At 41.2% G+C, this 13,685-nt stretch overlaps 1 protein-coding gene and 1 long non-coding RNA gene across 2 annotated transcripts; both read left to right on the top strand.

Moving 5' to 3' along the window:
• Positions 1–3,922: 3,922 nt before the first annotated feature.
• Positions 3,923–5,330, top strand: LOC122805968. Its single transcript, XR_006365483.1, has 3 exons — positions 3,923–4,000; positions 4,082–4,158; positions 5,281–5,330. It is a non-coding gene; the product is annotated as an uncharacterized LOC122805968 (long non-coding RNA).
• Positions 5,331–7,885: 2,555 nt separating this feature from the next.
• On the top strand, positions 7,886–10,852 carry LOC122814756 (P2X purinoceptor 7-like). Its single transcript, XM_044087108.1, has 3 exons — positions 7,886–8,279; positions 9,305–9,550; positions 10,583–10,852. Exons 1-3 carry the CDS (start codon positions 8,082–8,084, stop codon positions 10,850–10,852), a joined length of 714 nt encoding a protein of 237 aa, XP_043943043.1. The 5' UTR covers positions 7,886–8,081.
• The last annotated feature ends 2,833 nt before the right edge of the window (positions 10,853–13,685 follow it).

The following is a 13,685-nucleotide window of genomic DNA, read 5'->3' as shown; positions in this document are numbered from 1 at the left end:
TGACCTCGAAAGCACCCCTGTCAGGCAGAGCCAGAGGTCCCCGCTCCGAAAAGCTGAGAACCCCCCTCGGCACCGACAGTGATGGCTCCGAGGCCGATGTCGGAGCCAAACTCACCAGCGCCGAGGCACCGAGAGGGAGAGCGGGGTCGGACAAGGGTCCGATGCCACTCACCCCCTCGGAGCCGACGAGGGAAGTTCAGCGCCGAGATTCTTCCAAAGAAGAAATCGGAGCCGACGACGGAGCCGAAGACAATTGTATCGGTTCCGACGCTACCACAGTCTCGGTTCCGAAACGCCCCGGCTCCAAGCTCAAAAGAGTCAGAGGAGGAACATTTTGAGGGACAGGGTCAAGCATCGACTGATGAGTCGGGCTCTGAAGCATTTGGGCCAGTGCCTCGGACTTAAGAAGTCGACTCACTACCCTCTGAAGGTCATGATCCGAAAGCCTCGATGACCTAGAGGAGTGAGATCTGTGGCTCCATTCAGACAGCAAGGGAGACGCTGGAGCCGAATAAACGGAGCCAAGGGACGGTGACCTAGCCCTCTTTCTAGATGTCGGTTCCGATGGTCTGATCGGAGCCGACACAGGAATTTCCAATGCCTCGGCTCCAGCCGGAGCCGAGGGAACCACAGAAGCTGCAGTCTGAGACTCATCGGCTCCAGCCGGAGCCGATGTAGCAGGAGGTTTCGAAGCCTTAGGCCTCGACTCAGAAGCTGGAGTCGAGGACCTAGAAGCCTTAGAGGGTTTACCCGAAGTAGCAGTAAGGGAACCCTCAGGCTTAAGCAAACCTCTTAAGATGAGTTTATTTTTTCTTTCCTGCAGGACTCTAGGGCTGAAGCCATGGCATACAGCACAAGAGTCCTGCAGGTGTAAAGGTCCCAGGCAGTAAACACAAGAAGTGTGACCGTCTGTCAGAGACATTTTCTGACAGCACGAGTCACACTTCTTGAAGCCTGAGACGTTCGAATCCTTGGACATTACAAGGAACAAGTGCAACCAAACACAACACAAACACACCGGTTACACTATACACAAAATAACAATAAGTTAAATTAAATAAAATTACTGTAGATTAATAAGAGTCCCTACAGAAAAACACACACACTCCAAGGGAATGGGAGGGCCCGAAGGCCTAAGGGAAGAACAATAAGTTCTTCTGGTAAAAACAAGGATGAATAACAAGGAGGAAGGGATAAAACCTTTAAACTAAGGGGAAACTGACTAGAAAACTAATTTTAAAGGGTTTTTGAACTTTTTTAAAACTATTTTCTACACTAACCTGAAGCCGGTGAAGCAACATGTCTCGATAGCTGTAGCGGCAAACGAGATCTGAGGTAATACACGCCTAGCATTGTGGGATATAAGGGGAGCCTGGAGCCGGTGGAACCAACTCTCGAGCTTTTAGAGTGGCCGAGTCGGAGCCGAGGTCGGCTCCGAACCCATCCAGCAAGAATGAAGGCGAGATAGAAAACTTAACATTGTACTATTCCTCTACGGTTTGTATAACTGGTAGGTACACCATGTCAACTCTGTCCAACAATGGCGGCACAACCAACGGGAACCAAAAGTCAGTAACACGCTCTGCTCAGAAACGGCTGAAGAAAGCACTGGATGCTAAACGTGGACGCACACGGATTGCCATCGGTAGTGAATTTGATCGCTGGATGGCTGTCAAGCATCATCTACAAGTAAAATCGCATCAGGAAGTGGCACATTTCCTGCTTAACTTGTAAGTCTGTTTGTATGCTTAACCATCTGCATTTATCTTATTATATGCATCATAGTGTTGTGTTGTTACAATACTCCTTAGTGTGTTTGTATTCATAGTTATCACACACATTTGTTCACAGGACAGTCAGTGATTATAATAGGGCTGTAATGTGTGTTACAACCATAAACTAACAAAAGGCATGCTGTATGAGCTGTCTAGTCAACATCCCCTTAGTGTGTCTAACCACGTAATGTATTGTGTTTGTGTAGCGTGATACTTTGAGTACAGTTTGGCTTTTAAATGGAATCTTGCTAGTTATCTACACAGCTACAACATGGGTGTATCAATTGTACCTCGAGCTGAAATATACATGGAGTGCCTACTCAGAGGCACAAACTATGCGGCAGCAGATGCACTGGCTTTCTTGTCCGGTAGAATCTGTACACTGTGCCCTACCGTTGGCTAAGAGTACGATTAAAAAAATAACATTTATTCTCAATTAGATAGAAGTGATATGAAGTGCATTCAGACAATGTAATAATACAAGTGTATGCACCTGATTGCAGGTACGACAATCAAAGTAACCAGTCATGCATGGATACAATGCCGTCAGCATTGCCCCAACTTCAGTCCACTCCAATGTCCATCAGAGCAAATACATCTAGTACTCTCTCAGCTCCAAGCCTATTATCGGGGAGTTTCAGGTAAAATTGCACCACCAACCGTGACAAGTCCAGTACTTTGCACAGTTATCATATCTCACATGTGTGAATGGAACACACTCTGCTTGATTCTAAATGTACATGCTGATTCTTACAATATTTTTGTTTTCCAGACACATGAGACAAGATGATGATGACTGCATGTCAGATGTTTTCCCTCTGGAAGACATTAGAGGCAACAATCACATGCTACATCACGACTTGTCATACATACGATCGGGCACCCCTCCACAAGGAAGCACAACAGAAAGGTAATTCCAACTTTCTACATTGTGAATGGTGGATTGTCATTGCATTGTAAACATTTATACCATTATTTATGTTCACCTATTCCAGCATGCAAGAATTCACCATTTGTCGACGACCTATGCAGCAAAAGAGCAAACCGGCATGTATCAGATCATCCTCCGTTGACCATTCTCTCAACAGGTTTTAGCTTTAATGAGTGTGCCTCATTTACAGATGCATCACTCTTGCTTTGCATATACCTAATTCTGTTGTTTTTGGTCTCTCCCCTTCTGTTATCTTGTTTTTATGCACTGTGTGCTGTCATCAATTCTGAGCAGCTCTGCAGGCCTTTGTGAGGAGCCAGAACACAGAATGGAAGACAGTGAGTTCGAGACTGTTTTGCACAACACAGCAAAACAGTCATTAGAAGCAGAGAGGTCAACCGCTGCGGATACATTAACAAGAAATGAGGAACTTAGTGCAGAATCACTTTCTACGGAATCTGTTGTACTGGTGTACAAGAATAAACTCATACAACTGGCACAGAAATGCATGATACAACATTGTGATATATGTAAAGAAGGTGTGTCAGTAACAAACACAGTCAAAGGATCATGCATCAAGCTATCATGGGTAGGTATTATCGGGCTACCATACAAGCCATACTCATTTGTAATAATACTTGGCATGCATAGTTGTTAACAACACTGTCTTTCTTGTAGGTGTGTTGCAATGGTCATATTGCTTACCAGTGGTCAAGTCAACATACAGTTAGGAAGGGTTTACATCTTGGTGATGTTATGATAGCAGCGGCAATCTTCCTGACTGGAAACAACTATGCTAAGATAGCATTGCTAGCAAAGTGTCTTGGCTTAGCATTTATCCACCAAGCCAGTTATTACCGGTTACAGCGAAGATACACAGTCCCAGTCGTTACTGACTACTGGAATGAGATGGTGAGGAATATGTTGTCCACTCGTAAACACATTAATGTGACAATCCTGGGTTAGTCCTTACATTTATTATTAAGGTAAAGTTTATGCAAACCATTGACATTATCCATGTCTGTTTGGGACTTAAACCAGCTCTGGTTTATATTTGTAGGTGATGGTCGTATGGATAGTCCCGGACACTCTGCACAGTATTGCACTTACACATGCATGGATGAGCAAACCAAAGAGATTTTGCTCATACAAGTGGTTGACAAAAGAGAAACAGAACTGAGTTCTCCACGAATGGAGAAATTGGCCTTTGAGAGGTGCATAAAAACTCAAGATTCACAACTCAAGATAGATGAGCTGGTGACTGATGCACATCCACAAATTGCTAAACTAATGAGTAAGTCTTGTCTGTCTGCACTGTCGTACTTGCATTCAACCTTGCGGGCCTAAGGTCTGATCATATGTTTTCCTTTTACAGGGACTAGGTATGCATCAATCAAGCACTCCTTCGATATGTGGCATGGGGCCAAAAATCTTGCTAAACGAATTAACAAGGTAACACTATAGAAAATTTTCTACTGTACTCTTATTACATTCACGTTCTGTAGAATGACTAACAATGTTTTTGGTTACTAGGTCATGACAGTAAACAATGCAGTACTTGTGAATTGTTCAGATTCTTTTAGAAATACTTTCGATTTCTTCATCACCATGGTATGACCAGACAGACAGTAGTTACTCTACTGCATTTTTGTGACATTCATGGGAACATGTCTTCTTTTAGTGTCCCATTATGTACAGCACTATATACATTAATGTCTTCTGAAAATGCAAGCATAGTATTCCAAAACCACACTTTACTAAAATAGTAACTGCACTAACTTCATTACTCAGTTTGTAAGCAAAACATCACATTTGTGACTACACCGTAGGTTGTATTGGGCTATACTACCACACAGAGTATTACTTGTCTGCATTTATGTTTTATTTGAACAAAAAACATTCCTCACATAGGCAACTCCTGGAAATTGATACCCTATTTTTAGCTCGGTGGAGGTTACATATCATGACAAGTATATCCAATACTGTAACCATTTCTATTGTGTCATCATTACCTGCTGTGGTGCAAAGCCACTACAAGGTAGAGACTATAGCCACTGTGCTCCCCATCGATTGGATGTCATGAAGTAACACTAAAGGGTGGCGTATTAAAAAATGAACCATGCGTTTCGTCCCTTCTGTCCAAGCATACCAATTAAGTTTTTCAGAATATTTGTATTCCTACACTGTCGTACTAGTTTTAATCATGAACATGTCTTGCTTGCATTTCAACTGTCATCCACTGTCAATTAGCATTGTGCTAAGAGAAGTGTCTATTTATACAGGTTGCTTAACCTTCCTATTGAAAAGTGTCTACTGCATTATCGATCTAAACTAGATTTTTAGCAAATGTACTGAATAGCAATACAGTGATAACAAAGGTCTATGCAGTAACCTGTACTACATTTTATACATTCTTCACACTATTCTGATAATCCAGTGCTAGGAATAATACACTTAGCATCACGTTGTGTAATGGTTAATACGATCATAACTGTCAAGTGGAAATGCATCAGTTTACTGAAATACACATTTACCTTATTGTCTATCGCTTTGTTTTTTTGTATTACACAACAGGCTGGACTGCAGCGTGGCTGCAGAATTCTGTGTCAGTGGACCAGGCAAATTATCAATCACTTCTGGTATTGCTGTCAGCACTCCGAGAGTACAGAAGAATTCATGGTATGTAAATGCATCGCATTAATCATACAGTTCATTTATATGAAGCAGTCGAAGTTGCAACATTAAATTTATTTCTCTTATCTATTTTTTACCCATAGATCCATTGGGGTGGTATTTTATACCATGTGGTAAACCAGCATGAGTGGGGTAGTGGGATACATGATAATTACGAACCGGTTGGACAATGTCAGCATGAGTCTCTTGGGGTGGAGCATGCGCCGCCATGGCTAGAGCCTGACAGCCCGGCACATGAAAAGCTAAGGCAGATTGTTCTAGACCCCAGATTTGTTGAGAAAACAAGACATTACGTCACCTACAGGTAAAGTACTTGTACTTTGAAGTTCCCTTTATCAACATTGATGTGCATGTGGACATGAATACTCTGACTTGTGATTTTTCTTATCTCACTCTGTAGAACTACAGCAGAATTAGAACAGTTCCACCAGGTCATATTAAAGTATGCTTCAAAACGGCAATCCTACACTTTCCCTGCATTTCGGGCTCGGAATTTTCTTGCTGCGATAGACCACAACAGCCACAGAGGTCGTCCATATGCACGTAACAAGCAAGGCAGATATGTGTAAGAAAATTCAATTATTCACATATCGGTTCAACAGGCAAAGCAATCTATAGTTTCATTACTTCTAATTGTGTTATCAACTGTAGACCTCAGTTATGGGATCTGACATGCATGGGTATAAGGATGAAATGCACACAAGTAGGAAACTCAGTCAATTTTGAACTCATTTCATATTTTATACTTTTCAGCTAACAACAGATGTAATTCATATTCAGTTGCAGCAGTCTGTATTTCAACTGCACATACCTGTAAACACATGGACATATGAAAACACGTGTTACATGTACGACCAATGTTAGCGTAATGCAAACAGATACATCAAGTTAGTGAGTCATGCAGTAGCACCACCACCATTGATCGCAGTATGTCCAATATCCTGTGAATGACGGTAATACTCACATTTGGTCATTTTAGCTGAAGTCAGATATGTCTAGTCAAACAGCTTTTGGTGGACCTACATGATTGGCTGCAAAACTGTACTCTGTGTCAGTAATTATGACAACCATGGCTTACACATTGTATTTTTTCAGCTGTACACATGCTATGCAAAGGATTAAACTCTAAATAAAGGCTGTTACTTGACTTTCATTGTATCATGAAGTGTTATCCACTTTATATTTTAGGTACCGTAGAAAATTTAACAAGAAAAGCGGACGTTGGACAGTGGTGCGCATGAAACAAAGTAAAGATTACAATTACCTCATACCAATAAAGGAAAAAATTTTGCAACGTAGACTAGCAGACCACACTAAACTTCACGAACGAGCCACACTGTCTTATGATGATCCACGCAACATACAGCCCACAATTGCCCCTTATCAACCACCAGACACAAGACAGTTGGTCGAGGAACACTTATCAAGATTTCAGCAGCATTTGGACAATTTGTAGTAGACTTTGGCTTCATTTGACATGGAAAGATAACAGACATCAAACTTCGTAGTTATGCGTCAAAAGGATAGAGCAGTCATGGAATTGTCATCATTCTGAAGTTACGTAATTGCTTCTTGTTGCAAATATTGATATTGCCTTGCAATGACTACAATTGTTATTGAATGTCTCGTTGGTCTAATAGTTTCTGATCCACAGTTGTTCAGTGTTACTTTTTATGTCTGTCTTTATAACCTTTGTATTTTTGTCTTTTTTTTACAGAAGACTACAGCTCCGTGAACTATGCCCCAATCAGTCAAACTATGTTGGCAGTTTCCCCGTATTCACACAAATGGCCCTTAATTTCAATATCACTATCCACGTTGGCCTATTGCGTTGCAGTTGATAATAATTGTTATAAGTTTCTAGTAAAGTGAAAAAACATTTATTGTCCATTTCTAATCTATGTCAGTGCAAATAAGTTTTTGAGCATCTCTACTGTGTGGTTAATAGTCTGTACTATGTGTTCTCCACCTTTCAGAATGACAATATTCACATCTTTTAGTGTCCCACTAAAGGTATTTTAAATGAAGTATTTCACAGAAATTGTGCACTAATCCCTTGTGTATTGCCGGTTGAGACATGACGAGTGTTGTGTTGAATCAAGTAAACCTTAAAAAGTGCTAAGTGTGGTAATGCGCTGTGTGGTACAACGGTAATATTACTGCAACAGCTGTCTTTTATTTTTGTTTTTATACATCATAAAACAGAGATCCACAACGTACATTAAGGGAGCATAAAGTAGTGTAGGCTGTTGGGAATTGTGCAGTTATTAGTAGCATATTACAGGAGTATATGACTTCTAATTGGTATATTGTGCAGTCGTGTACACATAATCAGATTGGTTTAAGGCTATGAAGCAGTGTTGTGAAATGAACTGTGAGGAGGTTGGCGTATATATCAATACTGTAGTTCATGCTTAGTATTCCTTTTTTATAGAAAAAGATCTGTACTCAAAGAAGGATTGATGTACTGCATGCCAGACACAATTATTAATGTAATGCTGTTAACAAATTACCTCTGCCTGGCAACAGAGATTATCCAAGCATACTACGTGTCTATTTGCATATGAAATTAATCCAGTAGTAGTACACTGCAGCCTTCTCAGACCCTAATTGCCTTCAACTAATACAGTATGTTTGTTTACTGATTTCCACTTGTACTACTTTTTCAGGTTATACGTACCATGGAAAACAATAACAAGAGTGGCATTAATCGTGTACAGACACCGGGTGCTTTCAGGACTACACAGGGACAAACACAACCTACAATGTCAGGGAGGCAGAGGCGAGAGTCACAGCAAAATAGGAGAGTCAGTTCTCTTGGACCAAGGCCTGCATCCACCGGACAGAATGCGCAAGAACAACATGGTCTTACTTTACAGGTAGTGCATCGAACTAGTGAGAAGCTGACACACAAGTTATGCAATGAGTCATAGAATTAGCTGTATGTAGCCATACTATGGGGCAAGTAAGTCTTCTGTTCATTATAACTGTTATCATATGATGGTTGAGGTGCTGCATACATTGCATTGTACGTAAGTTGCTGTGGGTGTGTTGTGTGGTTGTTCATGGGCGTGCCTTGCTTTTCGGAGTTTCTTCTATGGGTGTAATCAGCAGTCATTGCATTTTTACTCCAGAGATAGAGGATATCTTAACGACAGTGAGGGCATGGTTATGGAGAGGGATGCGATATTAAATTTCTTAGCACACAGGGTGATACTATTTCAAAATGAATATACTACACTTATGATTAAAAAAAAAACCCAGAGGACAGTCTCAGATATTACAATGATGCCTGTTATTTATGATGTACTGACATCTTTGCTACAGCTGCTCGTCTCTTGCCTTAGTCAAGTGTGATGCATCTGTTGTAGTCCACACTTTGTCTTGAGTACCTCCAGCTAGTTAATTTTGGTACTTTCAAGGAATCCTGAGGAACAAAATGAACAATCTTGGCAAAGGCAATCATTCGAAGTTTGACAAAGCATAGGAGTGTTAGATCGTGTAAGCATTACTTAGTCAGCTAACTGCAGTGCCGTTTGAGCGTATTGGTGACTGTACCATGTCAGTACAATACTAGAGGTACTGGCGTAAATTACATTGGGGCAACAAACAGGCGATTTGCCTACACGGGGGCATCGTGGTAGTATGTGTAGACAGCCTCTGAAGGTAGTAGATGTAAGCGACATCAAAGTCCACCTTGGAAATCAATGCATGGATGAGGGTACTTGGATTATATCTATTGACAACCACAGTAACAGTTCGAGAGCAATACGTAATATTGTATAATAAGCTTTGGCAGTAATCAGATAATGATCAGTGTGAAGTGTTTTGGCCATAGTTGCATGCACAGGTTTAATTAGTACATTCCTTTTTGAATAAAATGCTTATTCTGGTTCACTTACAGGCAAAAATTAACAGGCTTTCCCAGGAACGCATGTGTCAGCTGTTCACTGTTATTGCAGAACGTAATCCTCAACTAGTACAAGACATTCTGGATGAGGATGAGTCCATTAACATCCCACATGATGATCAACGTAATGCCGAACTACCTCCCCCATGGTGCCTGTGCCATTGCTGTAGGAGTATGCCGACTTCTAGAGAGAGAGTCTGTTGTGGCAATGGGCCCACAAACTGTTTGTCATTAATTCCGGTAAGTACGTGGTGATTACAACAGTATGTGGTTGATTGGCCATGAGCATTTACAGTTAATTTGATTGTATGTAGTGCAGACCTTGTCATAGGTGTTACTTTGTAGCATTACATGCCACCTAATTTGCCATTCTCTGATCAGGTGTGCTTTTTATGTCTAGTACTAACTTACAAATGCACTTGCTAGCCTTCATTTCTTTCAAGTTGTAGGTGTTAGCCTCATAAATGCATTGTTACTGAAATTTTCCTTATATATATCTTAACGTGCCTTTGCATATCTGACTATAGCTCCTGATCAGATAATTGGTTGTACTTCAATACTTCTAAAAAGATTGCAAAAGACACTTGCAAATTTTGGCAGTTAAATCGATGCACACATCAACAGTTGTTACAAATGGAAAGATGTGATACTCACAGTGCTGATGAACATATGGACAGAGGTTACCTCAACTCATGTTGATGCAAGATTAATGCATATAACTATCTTGCTTTGATGCATGGTACGAGTGCAATAACTTACATCTGTATGTTAACCCTTGCAGCTTTGAATTTATGTATTTGCATGTTAACCATTCATGATGGATAGTGTCTGACGTACAATGTAACTGGGTAGAATATATATGTGGAATGTTATGTGATAACATACATGTAAAACACTGTTGCATCAGTTCTTAAAATGGAACTCATAGCTGTGTGTTGATGCCTGAATGTACTGTATCTAAACAGAAATACAGTTAGGATGTGCAGTGCATGTATCTGTAGCAGTCAGCTGTAACAAATAAGGTCACATGCATTTTCAGGGGAACATTCGCATCAGACTTCCTACCTGTTTTGAAGAACAGAAGCAGTGTAGTATCTTTATGTGACACCAAATATAACGTGACATTATAACAATACAGCCTGAGTGCATTTGAATGGCCACCGATTGTCTTACTACCTCAGTTGTGTAACATGTTCATGCAGTCTTGGTATATGTGTGAAAACTGGCCTAGTCCCGAGCCGTAAATGAATTATTATATTTGTCTCTCTCTAGGAAATGAGTGAAATTGTAATACATCAAGGTGTACTACGTGTTGCGGATACTTACAGGCGGCCAATTTTCGGAATACCTGCGGAAACTGATGAAAACCGGCGATACAGACATGCTTCATATCGGCAGTTTACGGTCTGGCGTTACGGACAACTGGGAAGCAGAGCTCGTAGAGTAATTCCAAGTTGCTGTGTGTGGCGAATTCGTGACCGTTATCCCGATGCATTAGGACATTATACTGGTTTTTTACCACATCGGAGGGGGGGGGTTTGACTGTTAATATAATTTCTAGTGTCATTTAGTAGTACCATAGCAAACCAGCTGGTCTGCAGTGTGATTTTTGTTTACCAATAAAATCTGAATTATTCTTAAAATTTATTTGTATGTGTTTTTGTCCATGACACAATGACCTGTGTCATGAAACAGTGTTTCACACTGACATTTATAGCTGGTGGTGTCATACACACATGACAGTAATGCATACCCCAAGGTATTTCAGTGCTGTGGCCTTTCACAACTTGGCAATTAAGCATGTAGTGGTAGTGTATAGTATGAGTCATTGCAGAAGGTGTCATTAAGGTGAACCCAAGTCAAAGTGAAAATAAGCAACACAAGACAGTTTGTTTCCATTAAGTGCAGTGAGGACAATAGAAATTACAAATGACATTTGGTCCTGATAAACAAGTATCATTCAACAGCCCTCGCTGATACAGCCTATGTAAAGAAGATTGAGCGGTAATCCGTGGTGAGTCAGATTCCGGTTTAAGGCAGATTAACATGTGGTTACCGCGAGACAGAAACCTCAGGCCTCAACTTAAAATTTACTGCTAGGTAGATATTTCTACAGGGTCATGTGACAACTGTGCTCATTAGTTGCACAACCATGACAAACAACAACCGAATCTAAGGAGTTTCAGGGAGTGCTAAGGAGCTGAAGACCTTGAGTGGCATGCTTCCCACCTTCATTGCTACAGTTACACAGATGTATAACTCGTTATACATCTGTATTCCATTGTACCAGCAGCACACATCATATGCAGTCGGCTATGTACAGTGGGCCCAAATGTGATCAGTTGTACGTGGTAGCTCATGAGTTCACAGTAGTACAGTTACAGACAAGGCTAATCATCATGGTGGGCAATACATGATTGAAATATAACAAAAGCAATTGGCTTGTAACATAGAACATTGGAATTACCACATGTGGGCAGTATGGCCTGGCTGTATTACCACATGTGGGCAGTATGGCCTGGCAGTAAAAAATAATACATTCTTTAACATGAATTAGCACGCATTTCAATAGCAACCCCTTATAATGGCTGCTGTTGTCACCTGATGTCTGCTTTACACACTAAACTTGTGAGGACTACCATAGAGTTCATCAGTATGCTGCTGAAAATAAAACTTGGCTATACCGTCACCATAATTACATGCATTACTGAGTACAGATGGCCTTGGTTTATGTGCTTGGCCATGCAGTCTCTGACAAGTGCAATTGGTGAAGTAACTATACATACTGACATTACACTGGGCTTTGTACCCGAGGAATGTCTGGGCGTCCTCACATTGGTGTGCTGAATGCATAGCATTGTAATGATTTCAACTTTATTTCTTTTATTTATTTTACATTTGTTAACTGGGCTACTCCAATAGCAGGATTCACGAAGGCTTACACGGAGTTTAAGAGTAGTGTAAGCCTCCGTGTAAGCCTCCTGATCCAGGAACAGCCCAAACCTCTGTGTAAGAGACAGCTATAACGTTTCTTACACGGACTGGGCGTTGAAATGATCAATACCTCATTTGCAGCCCAAAGATATGCAAATGAGGTATTCGAGCGATCCAGGAAGCCCAAAGCAGTCCGTGTAATGGACGTGTTAGCTGCAGAAATTTACTCAGCTGACAACTGAGTACATTTCTGCAAAATTGACAACGGAGCTATGTCAGCTACAAATAAAGGGTGCATATGTTTCATCTGGCATGCCAATGGTCAAATATGTGGACATTGGCATTAAAAAGTGTTGCAAAATTATTTAAAATAACTTTCTTTTTTTTCGTGGGATTTTGATGTTTAACTGCAGCGCATACCTGTGCAAATGGGGTGCGCTGCCTAAAAGTGAAAACAGAAGCTTATAAGCCCACAATGGTGGGTTTTATGTATTGCATGGAATTACAATGCAGGGACTAGCCGACCAAAAACAATATGGCCTCCGTGTAGTGGTTGCCAAGGGGGGCAAGCTCCGTGTAAGAGATGTAACTAAGCATTACTAGGCAATCCTATGTAAATGAGGGTTACAATACTGAATCACACTGCCACATAGGTAATGAGCACTTTCCGAGTAGTGTAAGAGTTACAGAAGGGGGAGGAACAGAGTAAGAGGTAGGTGACATCACGGGGGGGAACGATAGAAATAAATGTATCACATTGGAGGGCAGTGTAACGTGACCGATGACAGACAGACATCAGTGAGAGAGGTGTGTCCCAACAGAACGCTAGGAAAGTAAAGAAATACAGGGTGCACACTCTCCCTACACTCAAACTTTCTTGATATACGTGCATGTGCGCGTGTAAGGCAGGTTCAACATGTGGGAGCGTGTTGCAAACCATCTACAATGGTTTGCGCGGGTGTGCACGTGTGTAAGGCTGTGTGCGCGCGTTTTACCATGAATCAGCCAAGTTCACACCGTGTGAGCATGTGTGCGCGCGTTTAAGTAACTGTGAGCGTGCTTAAGCTGGTGTGCACATTACTGCCCTTAACTAAATATTGTAAGAGCCCATTCAACTAGGTCCATGGCAACTTTTTCAGTATTTCTATCCAGGTTTTCCATGGACATTTGTACAGCAGCCACTTGGGCACGTCCTCCTACCTTTATCACTCATTACAAATTAGATCTGGCCTTGAGAGGCAGAGCATATTTTGGTTCTACTGTGTTCAGGAATACCCTTCCTTAGGGTCCACCCAGCATTTTAAGTAGCTGGGGACTCTGTCCCAACAGTTGATAGAATGACAAATTTTTTCCCCAATATTTTTATTAAAGATAAAATAAGAGAACAAACACTGTCTAATACAAGGACGGAATAAAAACTGACATCAGATGACACAGATCT

This window comes from Protopterus annectens, chromosome 1.part1 (genome assembly GCF_019279795.1).
Source record: "Protopterus annectens isolate FY-2018-M chromosome 1.part1, PAN1.0, whole genome shotgun sequence".
In the NCBI taxonomy this organism is placed as follows: domain Eukaryota; kingdom Metazoa; phylum Chordata; order Ceratodontiformes; family Protopteridae; genus Protopterus; species Protopterus annectens.
The sequence above is the reverse complement of the archived record's forward strand: the minus strand, read 5'-3'. Positions and strand labels throughout refer to the sequence as shown.

What these genes read in the sequence shown, in the direction of transcription:
- LOC122814756 (XM_044087108.1), top strand. Translation starts at nt 8,082, where the DNA reads ATGGAAAACAATAACAAGAGTGGCATTAATCGTGTACAGACACCGGGT. An exon ending in AACATGGTCTTACTTTACAG is followed by an intron (nt 8,280 to 9,304) that starts GTAGTGCATCGA and finishes GTTCACTTACAG; the next exon opens with GCAAAAATTAACAGGCTTTC. An exon ending in ACTGTTTGTCATTAATTCCG is followed by an intron (nt 9,551 to 10,582) that starts GTAAGTACGTGG and finishes GTCTCTCTCTAG; the next exon opens with GAAATGAGTGAAATTGTAAT.